The sequence below is a fragment of the Pelodiscus sinensis genome, chromosome 6, assembly GCF_052426305.1.
Source record: "Pelodiscus sinensis isolate ZL-2025 chromosome 6, ASM5242630v1, whole genome shotgun sequence".
Classification (NCBI taxonomy): Eukaryota; Metazoa; Chordata; order Testudines; family Trionychidae; genus Pelodiscus; species Pelodiscus sinensis.
In genome coordinates, this window is record NC_143057.1 from 111077681 (window position 1) to 111105001 (window position 27321).

A 27321-nucleotide genomic window follows, 5' to 3' on the forward strand; every position below is an offset into this window, starting at 1 on the left:
AGCCAAACATTAAGGCAATTACCCAGCAAACAAGTCACATTGCAGATGGAACATTTTGTACAATTTTTACATTCTGCTCAGCTGTAGGTAGGAGCATTACCCATGCCTCTCCTGCTGAGACACTGGTGCTGAGAGTCACCCTGTGCCTGGTCTGGCCCCGGGCGTGCTCAGAGACTTATTCTTCTGCCTAGCCCAGCCCCCCAGGAGCTGGTGGAATTGTCTGCCCTGGCCCAAGAATGTGTGGCTGAAAAATCCTGAGGCGACATGTGGGATTGATACATGTGCCCTCCTTTACACTGTACCCCACGCCCCGCCCAATTATTAGGGGCCACAAGTTGCCTGTGGGTATAACAAATTTTAAATGCAAGAAGGTCAAATGAGGCTTCATTTTGCAAAGTATTGGACACTCCTGTAACACAATGAGCAGCCCAAAAGCATTCTTTTAAGACTATCTCAAGACAGATCTATATATAAAAGACAATGATGTTTCTGGAAGAAATTAGCCAGAAATTTAATGAATGTTTTAGGACTGGGTGGATCCTAATTCTTTTTAGGTAGTCTTTCCAAAAATAGAAGTCTACGTCAGACAAAAGACTACTATCCTCATTGAAGAAGAGCAAAATAATCTTTAACAGGGGACAAACATGTTAAACTGCTGCTTGTTGGGCTTAGTTGAAAAATTCACCACCATCATAAAGTATTATTCTTATCCTATGACACTGGTGAATTGTCTCCCTTCAGTTAAAACTGAGGAACATTCAGAAGCTCACATGTAACACATTTTTGGAAAGTTAGAAAATGTGTACCTTATCCTTTCTGCTCTAATTCAGTCCTGGTTATCTGTATGTGAATCTTACAAAGTATATTTTACATTGTATACCTTGATGAGACATTTCATTTTTCTTTTTCTTGTAGAAATGCTTTTTGTGTAACTGTGAATTTATTGGACATAGCCAAGTTAGTCTGTTACAGAAAAAAACAACAAATGGTCTGGTAGCACTTTATAGACTAACAAAACATGTAGACGGTGCCCACGAAAGCTCATGATACCATCTACATGTTTTGCTAGTCTATAAAGTGCTACTAGACCATTTGCAGGGTTTTTTTTTTGTGAATTTATTGAATAGGACTATCTGTTACGGCTTTTTAAAATCTGCACTTTTCCATATAAAATTGAATCTGTAAGCAATATTTCAAAAGTCAAATGGCACATGTGACAACTGGAACACCGTAACAAATAGGCATCAACAGGGTTCATCATGGAAGTAGGGATGTTAAATAATGGTTAATTGAATAGTGGATTAACCCCATAAATTCTTATTGGTTACTTGACAATGATAGTCCCCAGGGCTGGGGCAGCAGCCAGTGTGCTGCCAAGGAGCCCCCTGCCACTCCGCGCTGCTGCTGCTGTATCAGAGGCAGCAGCATGGGGTGCCAGTTTAACAACCAGCTCCCCTCACAGACAGGCTGCCAGATGCTCCGTGCTGCTGCCTATGATAGAGGCAGCAGTGCAGGATGGCAGCAGCCCCTGTCCGGGGGGGTGGGTCTGAGCTCCCAGACCCAGCGCAAGCTGAGCTGTCTGCGACCTGACTCCTAATATGCTTTAAATGCAGAAACACAAGGGGTATAGGTCTCAGACCCAGTGCAAGCCAGGACTGAATTGGGCTGCTGTGTCAGCCTGCTAAAAAAATTACTGGTAAAGTGGGGGAGCGGATTGCACATAGTCTACAGCATTAACCAATAAGCTTTTGCTTATCAATTAATTGACTACACTATTACACCCCTACATGGAAGCTGCTTACTGCACCAAACACCATGAGGCTTCACGGTTAGAAAAACACATGGAGAAATGGTAATTGCTTAAATGATGAAAATTTATGTGTCGTATATAAAATACATTACTGGATTCTTGTCTACAACACTATGGTATTTATGTTCAATTTAAAGAGAAAAAAACCCATTAGTAGGTATGAAACTCAGTCACAATAATAATGTGGCTAAAACTCTAGAAACAATTTAAACCATTTATACTTACAAAGGACGGAAGGAGGCAATTAGTCAACTGGATGATACATGGCAGATTACATTTAATTTCATAATCACTGCTATTCCCCTGCTTCAATCATGCTGTTCATCACCACTTTGAAATCTAACACATTTGAAGTTTCCCACTTGTTTTTTTCTGGTATTATTGACAGAATCTTGCATGCAGACATGAGAGACTTCAATAAAATTTTGGTTTTTGCTATAGAGATACCTGTGTGTTCAGTAACATGACACCTCTCAGGCCCATAATTCACCATAATTATCAGGGCTCAACAATTAGTGTAATCCCATGGCGAGTAGATTACGAGCCGGCACAGCTGCGCAGCGCAATGAACCGCATGGCTGGCGAGCAGGGCTCACCGCCGCTTGGCGAGCCCCGATAATTACAATGCAATCAAATGACTTATCTTTTGTGTAGCTTTATAAACAGCATTTTGTGTTGCACATTCATCCTGTTATAAAATAGATATTGTAAAGCAAGTTGAAGACTGTGGAAAACGATTGTGCCAGAGATTAAAAAAGCAAATGACAATGTATAGCAGAGTTACAGATAGAACCTCTCTAAACCGGGACTCTCACAGAACCAGATGTTCCTCAACCAGAGAGTCCTGGTGGAGGGCTGGAGGCAGGAGCTCTGAGGGGGCTAGGAGCCAGAGCTGGCTGCAGGGGACTGGCAGTTGGTAGCCTTGCACACTGGCTGGGCTGGGGGCAGGGTGGCTCAAGTGCCAGTGGGCTATTGCAGTGGGACGAGGCTGGTGGGGCAGTTGGGCAGGCAGTATTTGGGATATGGCATCTGGACTGGGATTGTTGGTGACACGGGGGCCAGAAATGACCTCCTGTGGTCGAGCAAAACCCCTCATGTGGGACCTGTTCAGTCTCAAGGGTGCCGGACCAGGGAGTTCCAACATGTATAGCGTCTCTGTTGCACACAGATTACTTCTAAGATCCAAAGTTTATTAGATCTCCTCCTGCATTTTGTTTTACCATCTATCTGACCATCTGTTAAAGAAAAGGAAGGAAACCAGGAAACAGAAGGGGAGGAGAAGAAGAATTTGTTCAACAATTTTGGCTGAGGCAGCTTGAAATCTTGTTTCAGTCACCTCCTAAATGGCCATGATTTGGGTGTTTTAATCAGTGATTAGCTTGTCAGAAAAAAAAATGTTTTAAGCCACATGAATCTCAGCCAACAGGTAAAGAGATAATGTGTTCTAGGGTTGCTGATACTGTATAGAAATACAAGCATTCACTGCAGAGAGAAACTACTGATATTCTCAACAGTTTGCATTTTTAAGTGACTAGCTCAAAGGCTTTCAAGAAGTTTTTAAATCACTAGATTTTAATCACCTTGGATTCAACCCAAAATCAAAAACTGTTCTAAGTTGATTGGTGTCTATTGCCAATAGCTGCTTTGATTTTATAGGGAGCTATGAGGACACAGTCACAAAGGAAAGGGTCACTGGATGTGGAAACACTGAAGATCATACATGGTAATGTGTCGCTTCCTTTTTATTGTCTACTAACGCCTTATAAACTGAATCCAATTATTGGCAGCATTCCTTTGCCATATGAACTGAGTTTTGCAAACCAACACAGACTCAGAAACAATCCATTTAAAACACATTAAATTAGATCTTTCAGTTCTCTTTAACCATGCATTCTCAGATTTAAGTTGTATTTTCTTATTGGTTTCCTTCCATAAAATAAATCAAGGATGGGAGACATTTATTCAAGTTATCTGGTTCATCCTACTACCATCTATGACGACTAGTGATTTGTCCAGCCTAGTTTTACGGTAACATGTCTCAAGGGAGACTATTCAGGTTTGTCTGAGGTTTTCAATAAAGCTCTTAGAAATGATCAAATTAAAAAACATTGTGTATTTACACATACACATAAATATATCAACACATATTCAAAGCAGCACCCACTTTATGTAATTAAGTATCAAATATTGCTCATATTCTGCAATTGTCTTAAGTGGAAAAATAAGGTGCTCCCTGCAATACAATAGATAGATGAAGTATCATTACACTGTGTACTGACATTTTGTGCATTACTTTGTGTGTGTTATCTAACCACTGAAGGACTAACTGTGGTATAGTAAATACAAAATCACTATGAATGTTTAAAAAACACCAACAAGATTTTTCCTTGTAATATGCAGAAATATATTTAGCCATCACATCAACACTATATGCCTATTTTGGTACACAAAAGCTTACTGACCAAGCTTTCATAGAGTATCTCTACTCTGAATTAAGTTTTTAGTAGAGGAATACAAAATGTATATAACACGTGTGTGTAATTAATAGAATTATAGGCCAATAAAAGATTGGCGTTATATTAGAGATCCATGCAGTACATTTTACCTGTTCTACATGGCTATTAATCAAAATATTTGTATGTTTGTGAATGGTATTGACATGTAATTCAAAGTCCAAGGTATGTTTCCTTAATAAACACTGCATATTTTTGTTCAATAAAAAAACATATGCCTTGATCCCTGAATTAGGGTCTCATGCTGCGTCTACAACACAAATAAAAATATATATAACTGGGTTTTGCCGGCACAGATATATCTATCTATCTATCGACAGATATAGATATATACAAAAGATGAATGTTTATATATTATCAGACAATCCACTTGTGTTAGGCTCATATTTAATCCTATTGTCAGTGTATGGGATAGCCTTAAAAACTATAGTGCAGCATGAAAAATAGCTTCGGGGTATTAAACTTCCAATTTAGACGCTTTCAATTTTTTTCTTGCACTATCAGAGTCACATAGCCAGGAATGGCTTAGTGAATGACAACTGGAAAGTAAAACCTGGTACACAACAAGGACCATCAACTACACTGAGAACTATGTAGGTACAACCTCTGTCTGTATTGTTCCCGAAGCTGGATCAAGGCTAAGAATACAACTGACTTATTCTAGTGTTAAGTCAACGCAAATGGTACAAGCTACATTTTAAAGGGTTTATTTGTATTTAAAAATGAAGTGCTATATCTTTCAATTTCTGAGTAAGAGTTAATGCTATTTATGAAGAGTATTGTTCTGTTAAAATCAATTGCATGATATCTGTATTTTTATAATGTGCCAATATTACTGTGATTTCACACAACTTCAAAAGGATTTTAAGCTAAAAACTGAAAAATAAATGTTAAAACTTAGCTAGAACTTCAAAAAACTTTAAACCAGTACAGTATACTGCTGCTATATGAAAAATATCCAGTGTCAAAGATGCTCAACCCAACCCAGATTTCATTTACACAAAGTGTTTGATAAAGAGTATTATTACCGTTGGTTCTTCACCACCTGTGACAGTTGAAGAACGAGCTCTCCTAGATGGACCACTCTGCTGTTAAATGATAATTAATGTTACAGATAAGTATGTTTAGTGATGACGGTAATAGCTTACGCTCACATCCTCAGGAATAAGGAACCATAGCCTTTCTGACACACTTTTCAATGGAGATCAGTTAGACTCAGGTAATGCTAAATAAAAGATAGCAGCAAGAAAAATGAAGCCATCATTCACTGATAACTCAGAAGAACATGCCATTTATACATTCAAAGACTGAGGCACTAGCCTAATGATCGTGATGCAGGACTCTAGTGCTATGATAATGACAGAACCTTTACTATAATGTAAGGTCTTTTAAAAAATTACTTTTTCCAAATAAAAATAATTGTACATCTTCAGCTCTACAAGCATAGAGCACAGACGTTTAGAAATGAAGAGGCAATTTTCTGGCCAGCAGTGAGTGTGCAGCTCTGTGAAAGTCAGAATAATAATGATAAAAAAAGAAATTGGTGTTCCAAGCTTTCAGTAAGGAGCAGTATGTTCCAGGACAGACAGCTTATTTAGAAATAAAGTAAGGATTTAGTTACTAGAAGAAAAATGATTGTTAATCCAGAAGAGGCTGATGATTATTTAGATCAAGTATGTCCCAGTTTTAAAGTTATGCTTATTTTTATACTGATGTTCTGAGCACCTAACTTCATTTAGTAAACATGATAAAACAAAATTAAAGGAAGAGCCATAACAAAGCCTAACTTCGTACATCAGTTCGAACAACCCACAAACACAAGTGAATCAAAATATTGGAAAAAGCAGAAGCTTGCTGGTGCAGATTCCAGCAGAAGCCAATCACTGAGAGTAGGAAGAAGAGACAGCTTAAGTACATTTTTGTGTGAGCCATAATATTTTTAGTGCAGGATGGTAAATAAATAGCTGCGTAGTACTTTACATACATTTAATTAAATACTTACAGAAACATCTATTATTGAAAAATCACTATCATAATGTCATATTTCAAATCATTACATAATCTCCAGCTTTATGTTGAATTAACCAATTCTAACAGGAAAAAATTGTTGAATGTTTAATGTAACTAGAAGTTTCTATTTAAAAAGCAGTCATTTCAAATTCAATGGTTCAATCATATCAATTTAACAATAAAAATGATGACAACATAAGCACTATATTTATTCATATTTTGTAATTTACTGAAAGGGAAAAGTCTAAAGATTCTTTTCATTCATATGCCCATATTTACAGTTCTGGCAAAACAGGCAAAAGATATCTGCAGAAACTTCTACAGGAAATGTTAATGTTTTGTTGAAATGTCATCCATTATTAAATATTCTGGACAGCTACAGTCAAATGCTGATCTGATACAATTTTATTTTAAGTAAATTGAACTGTGTCATTACCACTTTTCCCAATTCTCTTGAAAATAATATAGAGCTTGCTGGACATTAGTAGTAAAGAGCTACTTATCTATGGATAGAGCCCTGTTCAGATACAAAATTAGTATCTGCATTTCCAAATATGATCCACAGATATCTGCAAATCTGCAGAGTTCTGGATACAAAATTTGTATTCAAAATTGCAAAAAAAAAAAAAAAAAAAGATATCATCCACGAATTAGCAGGATTCTAATTATGGAGCAAAAAAGAGAACTCAAATATACTTTTCCTATTTAAGAAATATAGTGGGATATGAAGCCTTTTCCGGTTCAAATGGATTTAGTTAATTTCTTAGCTTACTCTAACACTCCTCCCTATTTCTTCCTTTCTCCAAAAAAATCCTCCCATCTCTCAAATTAAATGAAAATGTCACCAATTTTGCCCAATTCTAATCATATCTCCCAGTAAAGTACATGGCAAAAATTCGATCAATTTCAGGGGGCCCACCATTTAATCCACTCTCTTTAATCATCTTAACTAAATTTTTTGTAAGACAAGTATAACCTCATTACTGGATTGGCCAATGAAACAACCTTACTTTGGAATCAGTTATTGAGTGGTAGTCATATTCATACCACTTATATATAAATGTTTGGAAGCCATTGCAACAGGAAAAGGTACCATTCAGAACCACAGTATAAATAAAATCAAATACAGAAGAAATAAAAATTAACTTTGGTTTACCAGTGATAAGTGAGACTGATCAGCAACCGCATCTGTTACACTGCAAGATCTCAATCTTGAAGAAGGATCTCTCTGCTAAAAGAAAGGAGAAACTTCCTAAATTGAATTGCATTAAACACACAAATTTTCATTTTATCAAATTCATTTCTGTTTTTCAACATTGTTCTCACAGTCCAAAATAAATCATGCTTGCCGCCCTGTAATCACTATCTCTTTTATATTTCTATAAAACCTTGCATCACAATCAAAATGTTCTTAAATTCTCAGCATTTCACCCTGGGCTTGTTTTGAACTGGCTGGGAACAGAAAGAAGCTGTCCACACATCTTGTCCTGTTATTTAACAGACAAAGTTATGGTTGCCTTATGGATAAAATTTGAGGGAAGACAGCTGTCTACTCTGCAGCTTCTCTGGGAAAATAAACAGCAGTTTAAGCAGTCTTGTAACTGGCAGCAAAGTGGGAAAGCTGACCCCAAATGAAATGCTAAGTCAAAGTCCCATGGTGCTTCTGACCATCTGTTTCTATGCCACTTCAGCTGAAAGCTCAGGGAATGCCCTGGTTATGGGTTGGAAGGATGAATGCAACATCAAACATACTTCCCAGCATCAATTCCTACTTTCAAAAGCCAGCAATAGGAAGAGCACCTTTATGTGTCACTGTATACAGACTGACTGTATCCACACTGCAATAGAAATGATCGTTTGCCACCTGAATAGATACATCTGTGCTAGCTTTAATCTAGCTATCACACTATAACAGCAGTGAAGACATGGTGACAAGGGCTTCAGTGAGGACTAGCAAAGAGAGTACATAACCAGGGTACTCGGTGAGCTTGTTCAACACATATTGAAGCCTGTGCCAATGCCTTTTTACTGTTATACTCAGTGTAATAGCTAGAACAAGCATGTATGGGTATGTCTATCCTGCTTTCAAGTCACATCTTCCACTGTTGTGCAGACATAGTGTAATGGAAGTGAAACTAATAGCAAAATGTAACTCAGTAATTTAACACAGATGTTCCACTCATTAGGAGGATTAGAACAGATATTACTCTTAGCCTTCTGTCATTCTGTATACCTATTTATATTGTACCAATCACTACAGTAACTGTAATCATAATCAACATTACAGATGGTATGATAAAGAGACATTTAATAACTATCAGGCATGTGCTTCAGTCGCCTGTGGGCACTGCTCACTCTCGCTGTTAAAAAGCAGGTTTTTCTATATAATACAGCTGGCTATTGGGTTTAGAGGAAACAGAGACACTCTTATTTGCAGACAGGTAAATGTCCCAGTCCTCGCCTATCAAAAAAACAGCCTAGCAGCAGATGCCACAATCATAGTGGTAAAAGACTGATAGGGAACGGAGTATGAACTTATTAAAGATCACAGATGCTCTCCTACTCTGACCACCACAAAGTTTTTATTGGTAGTCAGAACAGGAGAGCATCTGTGATCTTAGATGTCCTCCATACCACATGGTTTCTGAACCACAAATGAAAGGAAACCTCCACAAGGCAATATACAGCATGCCCAGTTCTTATGCTGGGGAAAACTTATGTTCATCTCTTACCTATATTTTTTAGATAAAATCTGAGTTTATTAGACTGTCAGATGGATTACCCAGCTTTCCAGGTGAATATGAAGATTACTGTCTTCATAAAAAGTCTATTTTGACAGTTGTAGCAGTTAAATCTCTCTTTATGTACTGCGACATGCTGGTTCCCACTACTGCAAAACGAACTAACGCTTAAAGAAAAACATGCAATATCATAAAGCTGATGATTAAGGCCCTACTTATTTTGCAAAACTGCGCAAATTGTGGCTTCTTCAATACTAGACTTCAACCACATTTTTGGTTTAGTTTATTTTGAACAGTCCAAAGTTTTGCATACATTTTGAGATTTGAAACATACCTTTGTTTCCCTATTAGTATAAAAGAATCCCATTTAACCAAGCTGATAGGGGTAGGACTTGGCTGGTCACTCCCCTCTCCCCCTTAATGACTGTAATACTTACAGCATAATGTCTAATTATTTTAAAAAATAGTAGATATAACATGGTATTTGAGTCTTTGTATTGTTCCAGCAATTTGTTTTAAAACAAATAGGTCTTTTGCAGCTTTTCCAGATTGCCATAATTAATAAAAGGTCCATTATTACTTTTCCAAGATTATCTATGTCTTGCCCACAATTATTTGACCATCATCCTGCCACTGAAGTAGGGCCTTACTCATGGTATAATTGTGATCATGGTCAATACTAAGTGTGACACAAAGTAATACTGGTAAACAACTGAACTGTATTTCCTGGCTCCAGACACTTGACTACAAAAGGACTACAAAAACTGCACAATATGGAGACCACATAGTTGTAGACATAACTTACTTAGGGTATGTCTACACTACCCCGCTAGTTCGAACTAGCGGGGTAATGTATGCATACCGAACTTGCTAATGAAGCCCGGGATTTGAATTTCCCAGGCTTCATTAGCATAAAGCCGGCGCCGCCATTTTTAAAAGCCGGCTAGTGCGAACCCCGTGCCGCGCGGCTACACGCGGCACGGGCTAGATAGTTCGGAATGGCTACGTAGTTCGAACTATCTGTACACCTCGTTCCACGGGGTTCGCACTAGCCGGCTTTTAAAAATGGCGGCGCCGGCTTTATGCTAATGAAGCCCGGGAAATTCAAATCCCGGGCTTCATTAGCAAGTTCGGTATGCATACATTACCCCGCTAGTTCGAACTAGCGGGGTAGTGTAGACATACCCTTAGAGATTACATTGTACATGTATAGACCTCAACCTCCAGATTTGGGCTACAGTGCTGCAGTGAGATTGAGGGTTCAAAAGATTCCATAGTATCATAGCCTTTTTAGTTGAAAAAGGTATCGTTTTGGAGATATTATGAGTGGCAGGACTATTGCAGGGGTCCTCAAACTTCATTGCACCACAATCCCTTTCTGACAAAAATCACTTCATGACTCCAAGATGGGAGACTGAAGCCTGAGCCAGCCCAAGCCCCATTGTCCCATGTGGAAGGATCCAAAACAAAAACCCCAGGCCTTCAACTGCAGGCAGAGATACTGTAATCTGAGCTGCAACTCTCAGGGCTAAGCCCCGGATGGTCAGCCTCAAGCTTCGACACAGGGCCTCGGCAAGCCTAACCCAGTCCTAGCGACCCCATTAAACTGGGGTCCCCACCCACAGTTTCAGAAGCACTGTACTAGTTTACTGATGAACCCAAAGAATCACCTTGCTAGACCTTTACAAATATGAAAGTTGGTCCCACTCAATTTTTTATATTGAAATCTAAGCCTGAACAGGTGGCCTTCCCTTTCTATGTCAAAATACAGGCTACTGCCAGGGAAAGTAGCTTTATAAACGAACCACTCAAAATTAAACACAAAGACAGCCTTCAGCTTTGGCTGCTGCCAAGGTTCCTTTTCAAGAATTGTTTTGCCTAATCCCCTAGCTCTGCAGGTAGCTACTCCAATCTCCTCATGCATAGGATAGGGTTAAAGATTCACTTGCAATGATGAACCAGGTCTCAGCAACAGCTGGCAGGCTCAACACCTGCTGACAAGGTGAGTTCTCAGGATAATACTGACTCAATGTTAAAAAAAACCACTAGCTTTCTAATATAAAATAATGTACTAGCTTCACATGCTAGCCTCTGGACTATAGATTCAAGGCAGTAGGCTTATTGACAATGATTTTTTTTTTTACTACTCACGAGAATCCCATAAGATGGAAAGAAAAATCACTGAGTTTCAAAACCCTAATTTGAAACCATATTCTCTCTTTCTAGCATCAGCTAGAACTGTTGCAAGCCTACTAATTTAGCTGACAAGCACTCTTCGTATGTCAGCTGCTTACTGAACTGCTTTTCGATACCATCTGAATGAAACTGCAGGTTCTTTATAGAAATAGATCTTGGGTATTTTTAGACTGTTTATTTGCACAATTCATCTCTCAGACATTCTATGCAGAGGACAACTGGCAAACAATATATGAAAAATGGAATAGCTAAACTACAGTTATCTGGCCTGTTTGAAGAATGATTCAGACTGACACTCCTAAGTGCGAAGGAAATACGACTAAAGAACAAAAAGTTAGTTAATAAGGGGTGTGTCAAGCTCCAGTCTTTCCTCAAAAGATTCAAACCTATTAGAGCAAAAATTGTATTACAAGTGAAAAATCAGACTTTTAAAGAGAAAAACTCATTTTGCTGCTACATACGTTGTATGTGGGATATGAATTATTATTGATGCACCTTGATTTAGACAATTTTTTCAGCCATAGCTAGTCTCCTGTCCTCATCATGGAGTCCCAATGAAATCAGTGCATATCTACAAAGGCCCCGTGCTCCGGATTGGGGCTACAGACTCTGCTTAAGTAGCCTGTAGCTGACATTCAAATCACCACAAGACATCTATTCAAACAGACTCTGAGCAGAATTTACATATACTTAACTTTGTAAAATACTTAACTAGAACTTCTCTCAATTTAGGCTTTTTATCTCCTGAACTACAATAAGATGTGCTATTATATTCAATATACAACAATATATTCAGTTTTCTATGACTGATTAAATATTTACCATTGTTTATTTTATCAGACACACAAAACAGTCCCACACTTGCAATCATATTACTTATCCTCCATGACATCATCAATCTACCAGATTATACAAGTGTAATGTGGCATCGCCTTTATTAAAATATGCGTATGAATAGGAATGACATAACTCAAACACACTTTATGCAAAATACTCCATGGAACTTAAAAGTAATAATCTGTGGAATGTGTATATTCCATGTGTGTGCCTGTATCATTCCTTTATGTGACGTCAGAAATATAAAAGTATAAACCCATTTACTGATCTAAATGTGCTAACTGAGGGCCATTAGTTGTACTCAAGGAACTTAACATCTCAGTGTTCAGGACAATGATCTGTGAATAATCTTGTTCTTCCTATAAGTTTGGACTATGGATGGTGCTGGCAAGACATGTGGCTAGGGCATCTCATGCTGGAACCCACTTTGGAGGCTGTACTTTTCCACTGGAAGAGTCAAAAGTTTAACTGAACACAAAGGATTCTTGCCTTTGGTAACAGAGAAACAGGAAAACCAAACAATAGGGCCTGCCAGATGCCAGGATACTGATGCTTACCACCCAGATGACTGCTGGAAACATCTAAGGGTATGTCTACATTGCAGCATTATTTCAGAATAACTCATGTGTCTACATAGCAAGCCACTATTTTGAAATATGTGGAGCTGGAGGACTTCTTACTCATGGTAACCCTCATTTGATAAGTAAAGCAAGTCAAAAGCCGAGTCACGCTATTTTGACCTAAGCTATGCAACTGACATAGCTGAAGTTGTGCAGCTTAATTCAACGTTAGCCCTTATGCATAGACGTACCCTAAGCGTGCACAGAGGAAAGGATCAGGGCCAAGTTAGGAAGCTTCAGAGAAAAGATGAACTGTTAGGGTAAGAAACTGCATGTAACAAAGTGTCCGTCTGCTATGTACATTGGACAAACATCTCAGACACTTCGCCAAAGGATTAATGCCCACAAAACAGATATCAGACAAGATCACAAAGAGAAAACAGTTTCTTGCCACTTTAACCAGAAAGGACACTCTCTAAATGACTTAGCCACCTGCATTCTGCTACAAAGACCTTTTACATCTGCACTTGAAAGGGAATCCTCTGAACTGTCATTCATGTTAAAATTCGACACTTACCAACAGGGACTTAACAAGTCTTTGAACTTTCTCACCCATTACCAAGACAGTTTCCCCAATTATCACCTGTAATACCATTAACTCACAAACATCCCACTCTCCCTACCTTTAATATCAGCAATTCACAGACACTTACCTTCCTTCCTCCCCCTTCCCACCCCCCCGCATCCCCCTTCTGTTCTGCAATGTGATTTGTCCTTTTCATATTTGTTCATTTTTTTAAATTCTATCCTTTGGTATATATGGTTGTGACTACTTTCTTCCACTATTTGATCTGAGGAAGTGGGTCTGGCCCACGAAAGCTCATCATCTAATAAACCATCTTGTTAGTCTTTAAAGTGCTATATTGTCCTGCATTTTGCATGTAACAAGTTTCTTAGGGTATGTCTACACAGCAACATTATTTCAAAATAACTAGAATTATTTTAAAATAACACATTCTGCGTCTACACAGCAGGCAGTTATTTTGAAATAATCTTGAAATGCTGTCAGGCTGGAGGACTTCTTACTATGACTCCTGTAACCCTTATTGTACAAGGAGTAAGGCAAGTCGGAGGAAGAGTACTCAATTTCAAAATAAGTGCTGTGTAGACATTCCCAATTTCAAAATAAGCTACGCAATTGCTGTAGCTCAATTTGCATAGCTTATTTACAGTTAAGCCCTGCTGTGAAGATGCACCCTTAGAGTATAAAGCTTAGCTGGTGTGTTTTGTTCTATTGTGTTTAGTAACTCACTTTGACCTTAAAAAAACAACAAATAGTCTGGTAGCACTTTATAGACTAACAAAACATGTGGATGGTAACATGAGCTTTCATGGGCACAGCCCACTTCTTCAGATGACTGGTCAGCTACATGTTTTGTTAGTCTATAAAGTGCTACCAAACCATTTGTTAATGTTTAAGTATATCCTGTACAGACTACTTGGCTACCCCCCTGAAGCTTCACTTTGATCTGTTATAATTTGTTACCAGTTAAATCCTACTTTTTCTTCTTAATAAAATCACTTTTGTTTATTAATAAACCTAGTGTAAATAGCTGTTACATAGGATAACAGCTGTGCATCTCTTTGTTACATTGATAAAGGAAGTCAAACCATTTATGGGCTTACTCTGTATGAACCTTATACAAAATAAGATGGGGTTTTCTGAGGTTCTGGTCCCACAGCTAAACATTTTGTTTAAGCCCTTCAAAATATTTGATCCAGTTTAAACTGTGAGGGCTTTGCCAAGCTCCAATTTAAGAGACAGCATTTGTTTTTATATACATTACAAATATTTGTTTTCGTATGTATTATGTTCTTATGTTCGTCTATTACAAACATACTCAGAATCAATATTTTATTTGAAAGATGACCATTACTGTAGCAGTGCTATAAAGTTAAGATAATTTCCAGGAGTAGGATTTCAAAAAATGTTCATCCCAGGATAATATTTTAATAGAAATTACTGAAAAATTAAACCAAAATAGAGGAAGCTCTTTTTCATGTAAGAGAAACTTGATAAGCCTGTTCAAGTAACATTAGCATAGTTTGTTATTTTTAGTACTTTGAGTGGTGACATTCTAACATCAAGCTGTAAAATCAAATTCAAAGGAACTTTTCAGTTGAAATTTAGCATTTGCTGAAACCCAATATCAAGAAACGCATTTCCCTATTTGTTTTAAAATTCTAATACATACACCCACACCAAACCACCACACACTGAAAAACAAAATAAACAGTTCACAGTGATGTGCAATTCATTTCAACGTTGTGATATTTTGCCAGAACTTGACAGGAAAACTGACAAGTCTATTTCTAACTGAACTGCAAAAAGTGAACAGTAAAAAGTAAAGAGGATTTTTAAAATATTCTGTTTTAATAATTAAAAGGTGGCATTAAAAATATGCTATAAGACAGAAATATTTTTAAAGACACTAGGTGAAATCTTGGCTCCAATAAAGTCAATGGCAAAACTTCCATTAACTTTAGTAGAAATAGGATTTTGTCTACTGCCTACAATTTGGATTATCGTGGCACTATCCAGTGTTCTGTTTTTAAAAACACTACAACAGTCTAGAAGATACATAAGAATGGTTATACAGAATCAGACCAAAGGTCCCTCTAGCCCTGTATCCTGTCTTTCAACATTGGCTAGTGCCAGATATCCCATAGGTAATGAACAAAACAGGTAATCAAGTAATCCATTCCTTATCACTCATTCCCAGCTTCTGGCAAACAGAGGCTAGGGACACCATCCTGGCCCATCCTACCTAATAGCAATTGATGGACCTGTCCTCCATGAATTTATCTAGTTCTTTTTTTTAACTCTGTATAAGCTTGGCCTTCACAACATCCTTTGACAGAATTCCACAGGTTGACTGTGTGTTGTGTGAAGAAATGCTTTCTTTCATTGAATACCTGCTGCCTATTCATTTCATTTGGTGACCCCTAGTTTTTGTTACAAGGTGGCACACATAGCACTTTATCTACTTTCTCTGCTTCAGTCATGATTTTATAGAACTCAAGCATATTCCACTTAAGTTACTTCTTTTCTAAGATAAAAAAATCCCAGTTTTATTAATTTCTCCTCATATGGAAACCATTCCATATGCCTAGTTTGAACTGTTTCCAATTCCCATCTCTCTCTTTCTCTTTTTTTTTTTTTAAAAAGATGAGGCAACCACATCTGCAGACAGTACTCAAGATTGAGGCCATACCATAGATTTATATAGTGTCAATACAATATTTTCTATCTTATTATTTATCCCTTTCTTAATGATTCTTAACATTGTTTGCTTTTTTGACTGCTGCCTTACATGGAGTAGATGTTCTCAGAGAAAGAGCCACAATGACTCCAAGAATAGGTTACAGTTAACTGAAATTTCACATTTGAGTTCCTTCAATACTCTTGAGTGTATGCCATCTGGTTCTGGTGACTTATTACAGTTTATCATTTTGTTCCAAAGCCTCCTATAATGGCATCTCAATCTGAGACAGTTCCTCAGAGCTGTCACCTAAAAAGTATGGCTCAGGTTTGGGAATCTCCCTCACATCCTCAGCAAGCAAATAATTCATTTAGTTTCTCCACAATGACCTTACTGTCCTTGAGCGCTTGGTTAGCATCTCAATTATGCATTGGCCGCACTGGTTGTTGAGCCGGCTTTCTGCTTCTGATGTTTTAAAAAAAATCATGCTATTACTTTTGAGTCTGTGTTGCTGTTCTTTAAAGTCCTCTTTGGTTTATGCTCCTTTCTATTTCTTCACTAGGATTTAACTTCCACATTCTAAAATACATGCATATTTAATCATTCTTGCTCTTGTTCAACCTTAAAAATTAAATTATGGGAGAAAATTGAAGTTATTAAAAAAAGAATCCAAGCCCTCCAGTGTAAAATATGACTGGATTCATAATAATTTTCGAACTACTACCTACACAGAAGGATGATTCAGACCATATCAGGTTTGTTCAATAATGTATATAGTGAACACACTGCTTACAATCAGAGAAGCAAATTGTTCCCCATTGGAATCAGGAGTGACCTGAAGTCTTCTGTTCAGTTCATCAGATAGCTCCAGAGGACTGGTCCGAGACACTGGAGAAGCTGGGGGTGGTGGCAATGAGAGGCTTAAGGAATCACCACTTATACTCACTTCCTCTGAAATGGTTTCCCAGGGCTGACAAAAGGAAAAGATTATGGAAAATTAGAAATGTGAATCTGCACAGCTTCAGAAACAGGATCTCATTCAGTTTTTTTCCTTGGCTCAGGCAGCTACCTCAAAAAACATGTCAAAACAGTCCCGTGAATGGTGTGTATTAACTTACAATCAAAAACCATCCATTTAAAGGGATTTAACTTCCCTATAGGGACTCTCAGAACACCATAGAACAGTTTCTTAATGCTGATGAAATGATTTCAAGACTCATGTTACATACTTCAGAAGCATCGCCACTTTCCATAGGCTCAGGCTCCAAATCCTCACTAATGTGTCTCCGGGAACGAAACCGCCTATGGGCTGCCTCTTGGTTTATCTGTCTGATGTTGTTGTCCGAATCAGATGCAACATCACTGGACAATGTGGAAATGAATAAGGAGAGAGAGGAGAACAGGGAAGCTATTAATGCTAAATTAACACATTTTCCCCATTGTAAATCCAGATCCTCTGTCCATCTATAAGTCATTAAAAAGACACATAAGATTCTTCTCAGACCTCTGTCAAAGTATATTTAAACAGAGCAACACTTAGCCCTGAGCAAATAAAACCAGAAGTCAATCATAAGATTTCTGTGTAATTAAAACATAGAATAATAGATTTGAGTATTCACTGCAGCTACTTGGACAACAACATTAGAAACTGAAATTATATATATACATATATATACACACATATATATAAAAACAGGGAGAGCAGCCCACAAGTGAATATTCCAATTGGCCATTGTGGGCACTCATGACCAACCAACTACTTCTGCTCATGCTCTGGCATCAGTTCAACACCCAGAATCCCTTCTCTTGGGACCTAGCCAGCCTCCAAAAGACAATCCCAGAGTTCTTCTGGCGGGTGCTGTACTGAATCTCTGCAGGTGTCCTAAGCCTCCCCCCGGGGGAGCAGACAAGGGCCTGGTATACACCATCCCCCTTCACGCTCTGCTGAGATTCTTGAATGGTGCAGGTAGCCCATCATAGTCATAAGGCCACCTCCTAGAACGTCTGAGACTGCACTGCTTATTTCCAGTTCCTTGTCTGACCATGTTTCCGGGCGAATTCCTCTAGGTAATGTCCAACAACACGTCTGTGACCCTGCCTGGGGTTCTCTGCTCAGCATCTCCTTCTAGTACCTTGATTTTCTAAATTTCGGATCTCACTCCCATTTCTTCTTTTTCCATTTGTTGCTTCATTTTGTGGCCTGGGTCAAATGGGTCTACCCCCTTGGTTGAAGAAATGGGCCTTTAGTTGTAGGCATACTTATTTCAGGTAATGTGGTGGGTATCTCACCATTGGGCACTATTTCCTGACCTAAGAGAAACCATCACAAGAGGGGGGAGACAACTTCCATCTCTCTGCTTAAGTCAATCATAGTTCTCTGATTGAGACTGCCAATAAAAGAGGGTAATTTATTGAGAGATTTTGTGATATGGAAGCCTCCTCAGAAAGAACTGGCCTCAGACCAACAATTTATTTCACACTGGTAGAAGACTAAATGTTCTTTCAGGAAGGTCAAAAAGCCACAATCAATACTTTGGGGTAGATTTCTTGCTTGCTCAGCCCCCTTTGCATGAAGTAGAAATTAAGTAATTTAATCACATTGAACTCTAGCAGTTTCTCCCCACTCTCAACATGCTACCTGAGCCAGGGTCTGCAGAGAGGGGGACAAAGGAAATGTATTTTGGCTCAGTGTCAGATAGTAATTCCCTTGCAGGGGAATCCCCAAAAGGGAAATGCAAGTAGTTGGGAGTGAAAGCCACCTACAATTCCCCTTCTGGAGATCCCATTAGAATGAGGGAATCCCAAGCAGGCACAGACCCACAAGAGCCAGTTGCTACACCTCTGGGGCAGGGAGCATGTTGGGAGTAACGGGGAGCTGCATTTATGGCCCTGATGGCTTGAAATTGCAGCCCTCAAAGGTTTTTCTTAACACAATCACAGTTCTAACAATGAAGCAAAATGCAGGACAATGTAGCACTTTAAAGACTAACAAGATGGTTTATTAGATGATGAGCTTTCGTGGGCCAGACCCACTTCCTCAGATCAAATAGTGGAAGAAAATAGTCACAACCATATATACCAAAGGATACAATTTAAAAAAATGAACAAATATGAAAAGGACAAATCACATTGCAGAACAGGAGGGGGATGCAGGTGCGGGGGGGGGGGGGAAGGAAGGAAGGTAAGTGTCTGTGAATTGATGATATTAGAGGTAGGGAGAGTGGGATGTTTGTGAGTTAATGGTATTAGAGGTGATAATTGGGGAAGCTATCTTGGTAATGGGTGAGATAGTTCAAGTGTTTGTTAAGTCCTTGTTGGAAAGTGTCGAATTTTAACATGAATGACATGTTAAAATTCGACACTCTCCAAAAAGGAATGAACAAACACTTGAACTATCTCACCCATTACCAAGATAGCTTCCCCAATTATCACCTCTAATACCATTAACTCACAAACATCCCACTCTCCCTACCTCTAATATCATCAATTCACAGACACTTACCTTCCTTCCTCCCCCCCCCCCCCCCGCACCTGCATCCCCCTCCTGTTCTGCAATGTGATTTGTCCTTTTCATATTTGTTCATTTTTTTAAATTGTATCCTTTGGTATATATGGTTGTGACTATTTTCTTCCACTATTTGATCTGAGGAAGTGGGTCTGGCCCACGAAAGCTCATCATCTAATAAACCATCTTGTTAGTCTTTAAAGTGCTACATTGTCCTGCATTTTGCTTCAACTACCCCAGACTAACACGGCTACATTTCTATCAGTTCTAACAATGACCTTCAACAGCTACAATTTACAGTCTCAAGAGCCACATAGAACCACACCCTGAAACTCTCATTACCACATTTCCTCATTATCCAAGTAGGGTGTGTTTGAAATACTAACCTGTGAGTGAGAGGATACTACTGGAAATCACATAAGCCCCTATGTTTCCTACTTCTGTTGTATAGATTTAAGAGCTTAAGGCCAGAAGGAGCCATTATAAAGCACAACTTCCAGAAAGGCATCCACTCTTGATATGAAAGCTATCAAGAGAGGAAGAATCCACTGCTTCCCTTTTCCACTGATTAATCACCCATTATAAAGATTTGTGGCTACATTTCCAATTTAAATTTGTCTCCCTTCCTTGAGCTACCAGCCCTTCATTCCTATTATTTATCTTTCTTCTCAAGAATAAAGAGCACTTTAAAGCCCAGTATTTTCTCCCCATGAAGATCCCTATATGCTGCAATCAATCAATCTTTTTGATAAGCTAAACAGATTAGGCTCTTTAAGTCTCTCACTCAGACATTTTCTCCAGATTGCCAATAATTTTTGTGATAGAAATGTAGCTGTGTTACTGTGGTGTAGCTGAAGCAAAATACAGGACTATATAGCACTTTAAAGACTAACAAGATGGTTTATTAGATCTTGTTAGTCTTTAAAGTGCTACATAGTCCTGTATTTTGCTTCAATACTTTTTGTGACTTTCTTCTGTGCCGTCTCCATTCTTATTGAGAATGTATTGTGCTAATTTTTAATTAGCTTTTTGTGCAGTGCTAAAGCCAATGCCTTAAAAAAACCTTCATACATTACATCTACCCAATTGGCTCTATCAGCCAAACCTGTACTCAAAAAATGAAAACATGTTTGTCTGACAATTCCACTGTTAGACAACTGAGTACAGTCCCAACATTCAGTATAACACATCCAAAATTCCATTACATTAGTTGGTTTTTAAAGCAATGCAAAATGAATTGAATAAAAGGGTATAATTATTCATTATTGAAACTATTATTTTTAATAAATATATAATCTGTGCGTCACCGTTTGCATAAAAATATTCATATCTAAAGTCTAAGGCAACTTAAAATAAACAGTAGGGTTTTAAGTTATGTAGACAACATGGCTTTACATAATTATGAAAATAAATATAAACTAACATTCAAAAGATGTTACTTTAATAATTATCTTATTGTGGAAAAGGAGTAGTTTACATGTTAAAGAGCAAAATAAATGTAGATGTATGATTTTATCTTACTCAATGATGGATGGCATTTAAATTTAAGTCTATCATATTTTGTGATAATGAAAAATGTAGATTTAAAAACACAAAAGACCCTTGGCCACCAGTATGAAAAGATTACACACATTACACAGCTTGATGTAAATTAGAATCTCTTAGCAAAGTGATTCATTTAAACTTAATAGGTATGCTGAAGATTTCTCTTCTCTTTTACAATTCTTGTTATTGTAAGCATGCTCTTATCAAATAAATACAGGCAGTCCCCGGGTTACGTACAAGATAGGGACTGTAGGTTTGTTCTTAAGTTGAATCTGTATGTAAGTCGGAACTGGCGTCCAGATTCAGACACTGCTGAAACTGACCGCCAGTTCTGACTTACATACAGAATCAACTTAAGAACCCCAGGCGTCCCCAAGTCAGCTGCTGCTGAAACTGATCAGCAGCTGATTCCAGGAAGCCCGGGGCAGAGCAACTCCGCCTGGGGCTTCCTGTAGTCAGCGCTGGTCAGTTTCAGCAGAAGCTGACTTGGGGACGCCTGGGGCAGAGCAGCTGGGGTGCTGCCGGGTTGGTCCAGTAGTGCCCAGAGCGGGCGCTGCAGGACCCATCGGCAGCGCCCCAGCTGCTCTGCCCCAGAGTCCAAAACAAAAGCCTGGTCTGCTGGGGGGGAGGGGGGGAGCACACTAGCTGCGCGCCCCCCCCCCCCAGCAGACCACCGGCTCCCGGACTGAAGCCGCAGCCGCGGGGGGGTCCCGCGCCTCTGAGGCTTTGCTCTGGCAAAGCCTCAGAAGTGCAGGAACCCGCCCGGTGCCCCTGGTCTGCTGGAGACGGTCTCCAGCAGACCAGGGGCACCGGAGCAGCTTACGAACGGGGCTTTCTCGCCCCGACCTCCGGGGCGAGAAAGCCCCGTTCGTAAGTGCGGATCCGACGTAAGTCGGATCCGCGTAAGTCGGGGACTGCCTGTAATCTGAACAAGTCTGTTGTATAAGACCTCCCAATAACCTGCAATATGTTCCTAATAGCCTTGTTGATCAATTTGTGTTAACTATTATAAGGGTATATAGTTAGAATATATGTACATAATATTCAAACTTTTTATATATGCATATGGAAACACAAATAACTTGCCTACAATGGAAATCTTGACACCAAGACCGCACGTGAAGAAAACCTGTGAGCTCCTGAACCCACATAAGGAGACATCTCTTTGTATAATGCATTTTCCAATAACCATAAAGCTCCCAATACCTTTTGTGACCCCTTTATTCTTGCAATAGTTAACACAACTGCAAAATAATATCTGAGCTTCAAGAAAAGCTGTCAACACATAAAAACACTGAAAGCTTCATACTATAAGTCCGTGACTTGAAATGTTGTAACACCTTTAAGAAAAATCTATAATTTACTATTAGGATTAATCTACAGTGATCACTAAATGCATCAGTAATGAAGCTAGACTCTCAAATTCAAATGCTATCTATAATAAGGGAAAAACTGAACATTACAGAAATAAGATAGCAGTTTGAATATTCCTATCGATTGGTAACCTAAAGAGCACTTCTTTACTTCAAGATCTCAACAAACGTTTTTCAGAAGAGATGTCATCCTATTGAATAAAATAGGCTTTTGAGGTGACTGTCTGACCTTCAGTTTTAGCAAAGCTGCTGTAAATATCTAACCTGGCAAGCCAGAGAACTTCCCTAAGGCTGGCTTCATTGTTTCCTTCTGTTGATTTCCCCAAAGCTCTTCCAACTTTAGTACATGTCAGATTCCGCCCTTTAATGTGAGCATATTTCATATGTGTGACTGAGTTGCATGGGGAATGTCATATACACGCAAATTATGATGAGAAATGTTGAGCAGAGATATAGGTTGAATGGTTACTGTGGAAATATACGGTAACTAATTACAAAAAAACAGACCTTCTGACAGCGAGGTTCAATGAAAATGAAAATCTGCTTGCCTTTATAAAAACTTTCTGGGCTGGGTAAAAAACAAGCAAACAAAAAACACTTCCCTCTTTTTGACCAGTTGGGAAACAAACCAGCATCCAGAAGCAGCAAAACAAACAACAACCAGTTCTGTTCAATTACGCCTAGGGAGTTTGTTGAATCTTCAAGCATGGAGATTTTTAAGAGCAGGTTAGACAAATGCCTGTCAGGGATAGACTAGGCAATACTTAGCCTTCCATGAGTGCAGAGGACTGTACTAGATGACCTCTCAAGGTCCCTTCTAGCCTTATGATTCTAGGATTAATTCTATTGTAGAGAAAACATGTATATGGAAAGCTCAACTAAATTACCCTCTGCTTTGTTAACCTAGGTGGTCTAACTTCTGTGACTTAGGTGAGCCCATGCCAGGATTGGATACTATATTTGTAATAAGCACTTTCCATGTGTCCAGTCATGCTGAACATCCTTAACGTCCACTAAAGCCAATAAGAGCTGAGGGCATTCAGCAACAAATTAGGGATGTAAAGTATCAGAGGGGTAGCCGTGTTAGTCTGGATTTGCAAAAGCGACAAGGAGTCCTGTGGCACCTTATAGACCAACAGATGTATTGGAGCATAAGCTTTCGTGGGCAAAGACCTGAAAGCATGCATCTGACAAAGTGAGTCTTTGCCCACGAAAGCTTATGCTCCAATACATCTGTTGGTCTATAAGGTGCCACAGGACCCCTTGTCGCTTTTAGGGATGTAAAGAGTCATTAAAAGATGTAACCATCTGAACATCTGGTAACCACTGAAAACCCTAGCAGTTACACGTTGAGGGCTCTGCAGTACAAAGCTTATATATGGGGAAGCTGTGCTGTGGGCTCTGTAGCTGGCTCCTTGGGAGCACGGCCAGCAAACCCTGCTGGTCCTGCTTCTGAAAAGCCAGTGTGTAACCTATGGTGGGGGAGCAGGGCTGCTCCAGGGCAGAGAGCTGCTCCAGCCCCTACCTATTAACCTGAACTGGTAAGCCTCACTCATTAAGGGGGAGGCTTACTGGTTAACGGGTTAACCATTTACATCCCTACAACATACAGAGGACATGGTCTCTGAGTTAGATCCAGCATCCACTGCAGTCACTAGAAAGACATCCACTGATTTCTATGAATTCTGGATCAGGCCCTATGTGTTCAAGGAATCACCTCGTTTCAAACTGGGTCTATTACATATAGAAATTCCTCTTTTTCCTGAGCCCACGTTCTTGTGGCAATCAACACCTGCTGAAGAGTTTAAGATTTTGTATATGCTTCAAAATGGCCTCATATTAAAACTCTGATTAACTCCAGATTTGTCTAGAATAGTAAAATGGTCTAGGTATGTGTTTCATTAGCTACAAGTTTTTTTTTTTTTTTTTTTTAAAGAGAATTCCACTTTTTAAAGAAGTACAATTGTGTTTCCCGAGAGAACGACATCAGCCTTTACTTGTCAACTATCAAGAGTGTTTTATGAACATGCACACACACAGATAAGATTATATTACCTGATAACATCAAAATTTACAACAAACCTGTCATTGTAAAAAAACAACAAATGAACATACTTCCTAAATGTCTTCAGGTCTCATTTTAAGATTTGTTTAGCCTACTGCTTGGGATATCCATTGTATCATAAAAATAATACCTGTAGGATAGAAGTTTCATCCGTACTCGTAAACTGCACGTCCCATCAGTTTACTGTCCTGCTCCAATACTTACATTAAACTTGGTCGGTGCCACTGAGTCGTCCTGTTGTTGTGGTTGACATAGTAAGTACGACCCAGATTGTCCACTTTTTCTTCCCATCCAGGAGGCAGTGGAGGAGGCGGTAACTCCTCTTGATGATGAGATGATGAGTCATTGGAATCAACTACCTCCCATGCACGCTTAGGGATAAAATAAGAATTATAATATTTAAGTTAAACAAAAAAAGTTAAATGCTGTGAATTAGGGGGCTCTCTACTATTTAAACATTTCTGAAGTGATGCATTAAGAATTAAAATTAAGAATGGGACAAAAACCTGTCCCCACTGTTACACAACATTATCTCATATCTTGGCAAACAAAAGAAAGTCAGTATAAGCTTTTCAGTTCATAGGATTTATTCAAACTATCTTAATGCAACTTCAACGTTAGCAAGTACTTTGTACGACGCTACAGGTGTAACAATCACGGCGTTACAATAAGTTTATTTTTCAACAGAAATTAGCCCAGCTAATTGTCCAAGCAGGGGATAAGCTGGGAAGTTAAAATTTATTAAAACATATATTGTATTGTTTGTCCCTTCCCTATCCCTTTAATAAATTACTTTTTTTTTTTTTAGGCCTCTATCCTAGAATAACATCTCCTAGCATGGCGCCCTGCACTTGTATCACTAGCTCTCATTTTGGGCTCTTTTTGATCGTGCTTCATTCTCAGTACAAGATTCTATACACCAAATTCTATCACCGTTTGAACCCAAAAACCTCCTCTTACCATTAGCATGCAACTTTTACTCCCAGTTGCACATGTGCAGTTATGCTGGCACTTAAAAATTTTGCTAAATGAGGCCTAAGAGCACTCCACTCCTATTCACTTCTACTGGAGTTGATGACGCTCACCTTCTGACACTTCAGATTCAGGGTTCGTCTACGCTGCAACGTTATTTCAAGGTAACTAGCATTATTTTGAAATAATGCGAGCGTCTACACAGCCATTCTGTTATTTCAAAATAATTTTGAAACAACAGACTGCTTATTCCAACTTCCGTGAACCTCATTTCACGAGAAATAATGCCTATTCCAAAATAGCTCTTTCGAAATAAGACGTGTGTAGACATTCTACTGCTGCTATTTCGAAATAGCCCCTCACCCAGGCTCTTCTAAGTTATTCCTCCCCAGTGTCTCCTCCGGCTCTAAATCAAGATGCACATCCCCATTAGGAAAGCCTGCCTTGGACTAATTTTGAGGCTTCCCTTCAGTGTACATGTGCTATTTCAAAATAAGCTACTTCAGAATAACTATTTCAGAATAACTTATTTCAAAATAAGCGTGGAGTGTAGATGTACCCTTAGAGTCCTGTAGTATCGGGATCCTGTGAGAGCCAGAAGGAGATCCACTTCATGAAGTAAAGAGATATAAAAGCATATTTTGGCTGGGAAGATGGGGCTAGTTCCACAGAAGGATTCAGGTACCTAACTGCCACTTTAGACATCTAAAAATCAACTTTTCAGAACCATGGAGATCCCGAAAGCCTACACAGTTGTGCCCCTACTCTGCATTTTTAGGTAGGTGTCTGAGTTTCCAGCATCAAAGCCTCCCAGGTGACTAAGTTTCTACTAGTAAGCATGCATGCAGCTTCCTCTCTCGAGGTGCCCAAGCTCTTAGCTCACATGTAAGCCACAACAGTATCTTCAAAACACGCATTCCTTGGCCTATCCTCCAGGGCCTAATGTGGTAGTGCTCTATCTTTGCATGCCTGAATTCACATAAAATGGTCTGGGGAGTGGAAGAGAGAAATGGCCTGAGAGGAAATAAGGATTTGAACTAGGGTTTTCCATTTCTCCCGTATGTGCCCTAATCATTGAACCACACGATATTTGATGCAAGGCTCTCTCACGGTGTATAAATAATTAAATGTGCATTGGGCCACAAAGTGCGAAAATTACTCCAAAGTCGTCATTAGAGGCAGCAAGACAGCTAGGAGGAGAAACGTCTAGTCAAGGGACTACGCAACTATCCAATAAAGCTTATGCTTATCTGAGAGTCGACTAGTCGCTTACATCCCTAGCTCCAGACCTGTCAAGCCCCCATGTGGGGCCGGCATCCAGTCCTGCACAACTGACAGTCGAGGGACAGTCCTACAAGGCCGGGGTGGGAACCCACTCCAGCTGGGCTGGAGCAGTCTCCCACTCGTAATTCTGCTTAGTTGGTTAACCATTTTTAACATTAGATTAACCTAATGTTTAACCAGTTAATTGATTATTTAGGATTTTACATCCCTAGTTTCCAGTACTATTCCCCATCCCCTTTTTTATGCATCCTAACATAGTTCTCTTTTTCGAATGCACTTTACATTAGGTAAAGATCTTGACTGAACCAAGTACAATGATGCTCAGATTCCAGAAAAGGAAAGGGGTAAAAGGATTCAATAGACAAGCAGTACACGAACTGCTGGCTGCCAGAGCCAGAGCCATATGGCCACTCCTCCAATGGCTGGGGCCAGAGCCTCATGGCTGTGGCAGCTGCTCCTCTGGTGGCCAGGATGAAAGCTGTGTGGCCCTGTAATATGTCCCTCTACGGCAGCCAGGGGCCCTGGAAACAGAGGCTAACATAGGGGAGGTCTGGTGTGGAGGAAGGAGCTCTAAGGGGTGGGGAGCTGGTGGAACTGAAGCTGATTGTTTGCAGCAGCTCTGGGTGCTGGGGCTTTTGGCAGACCAG

At 39.3% G+C, this 27321-nt stretch overlaps 1 protein-coding gene across 12 annotated transcripts in view; it reads right to left on the bottom strand.

Moving 5' to 3' along the window:
- Window positions 1–27321, bottom strand: part of NEDD4L (NEDD4 like E3 ubiquitin protein ligase) — a 299735-nt gene that overhangs the window by 56548 nt on the left and 215866 nt on the right. For 7 of the 12 annotated variants that reach the window (XM_006116556.5, XM_006116558.5, XM_075932622.2 and 4 more), the window contains 5 exons: window positions 24623–24789; window positions 17160–17292; window positions 16724–16900; window positions 7490–7564; window positions 5352–5411 (listed from right to left, as the gene is read on the bottom strand). In XM_006116556.5, coding sequence (XP_006116618.1) covers window positions 5352–5411; window positions 7490–7564; window positions 16724–16900; window positions 17160–17292; window positions 24623–24789 — 612 coding nt within the window. The remainder of the gene's footprint in view (window positions 1–5351; window positions 5412–7489; window positions 7565–16723; window positions 16901–17159; window positions 17293–24622; window positions 24790–27321) is intronic. The other 5 variants (XM_006116559.5, XM_006116554.5, XM_006116555.5 and 2 more) reach the window with 3 other exon arrangements.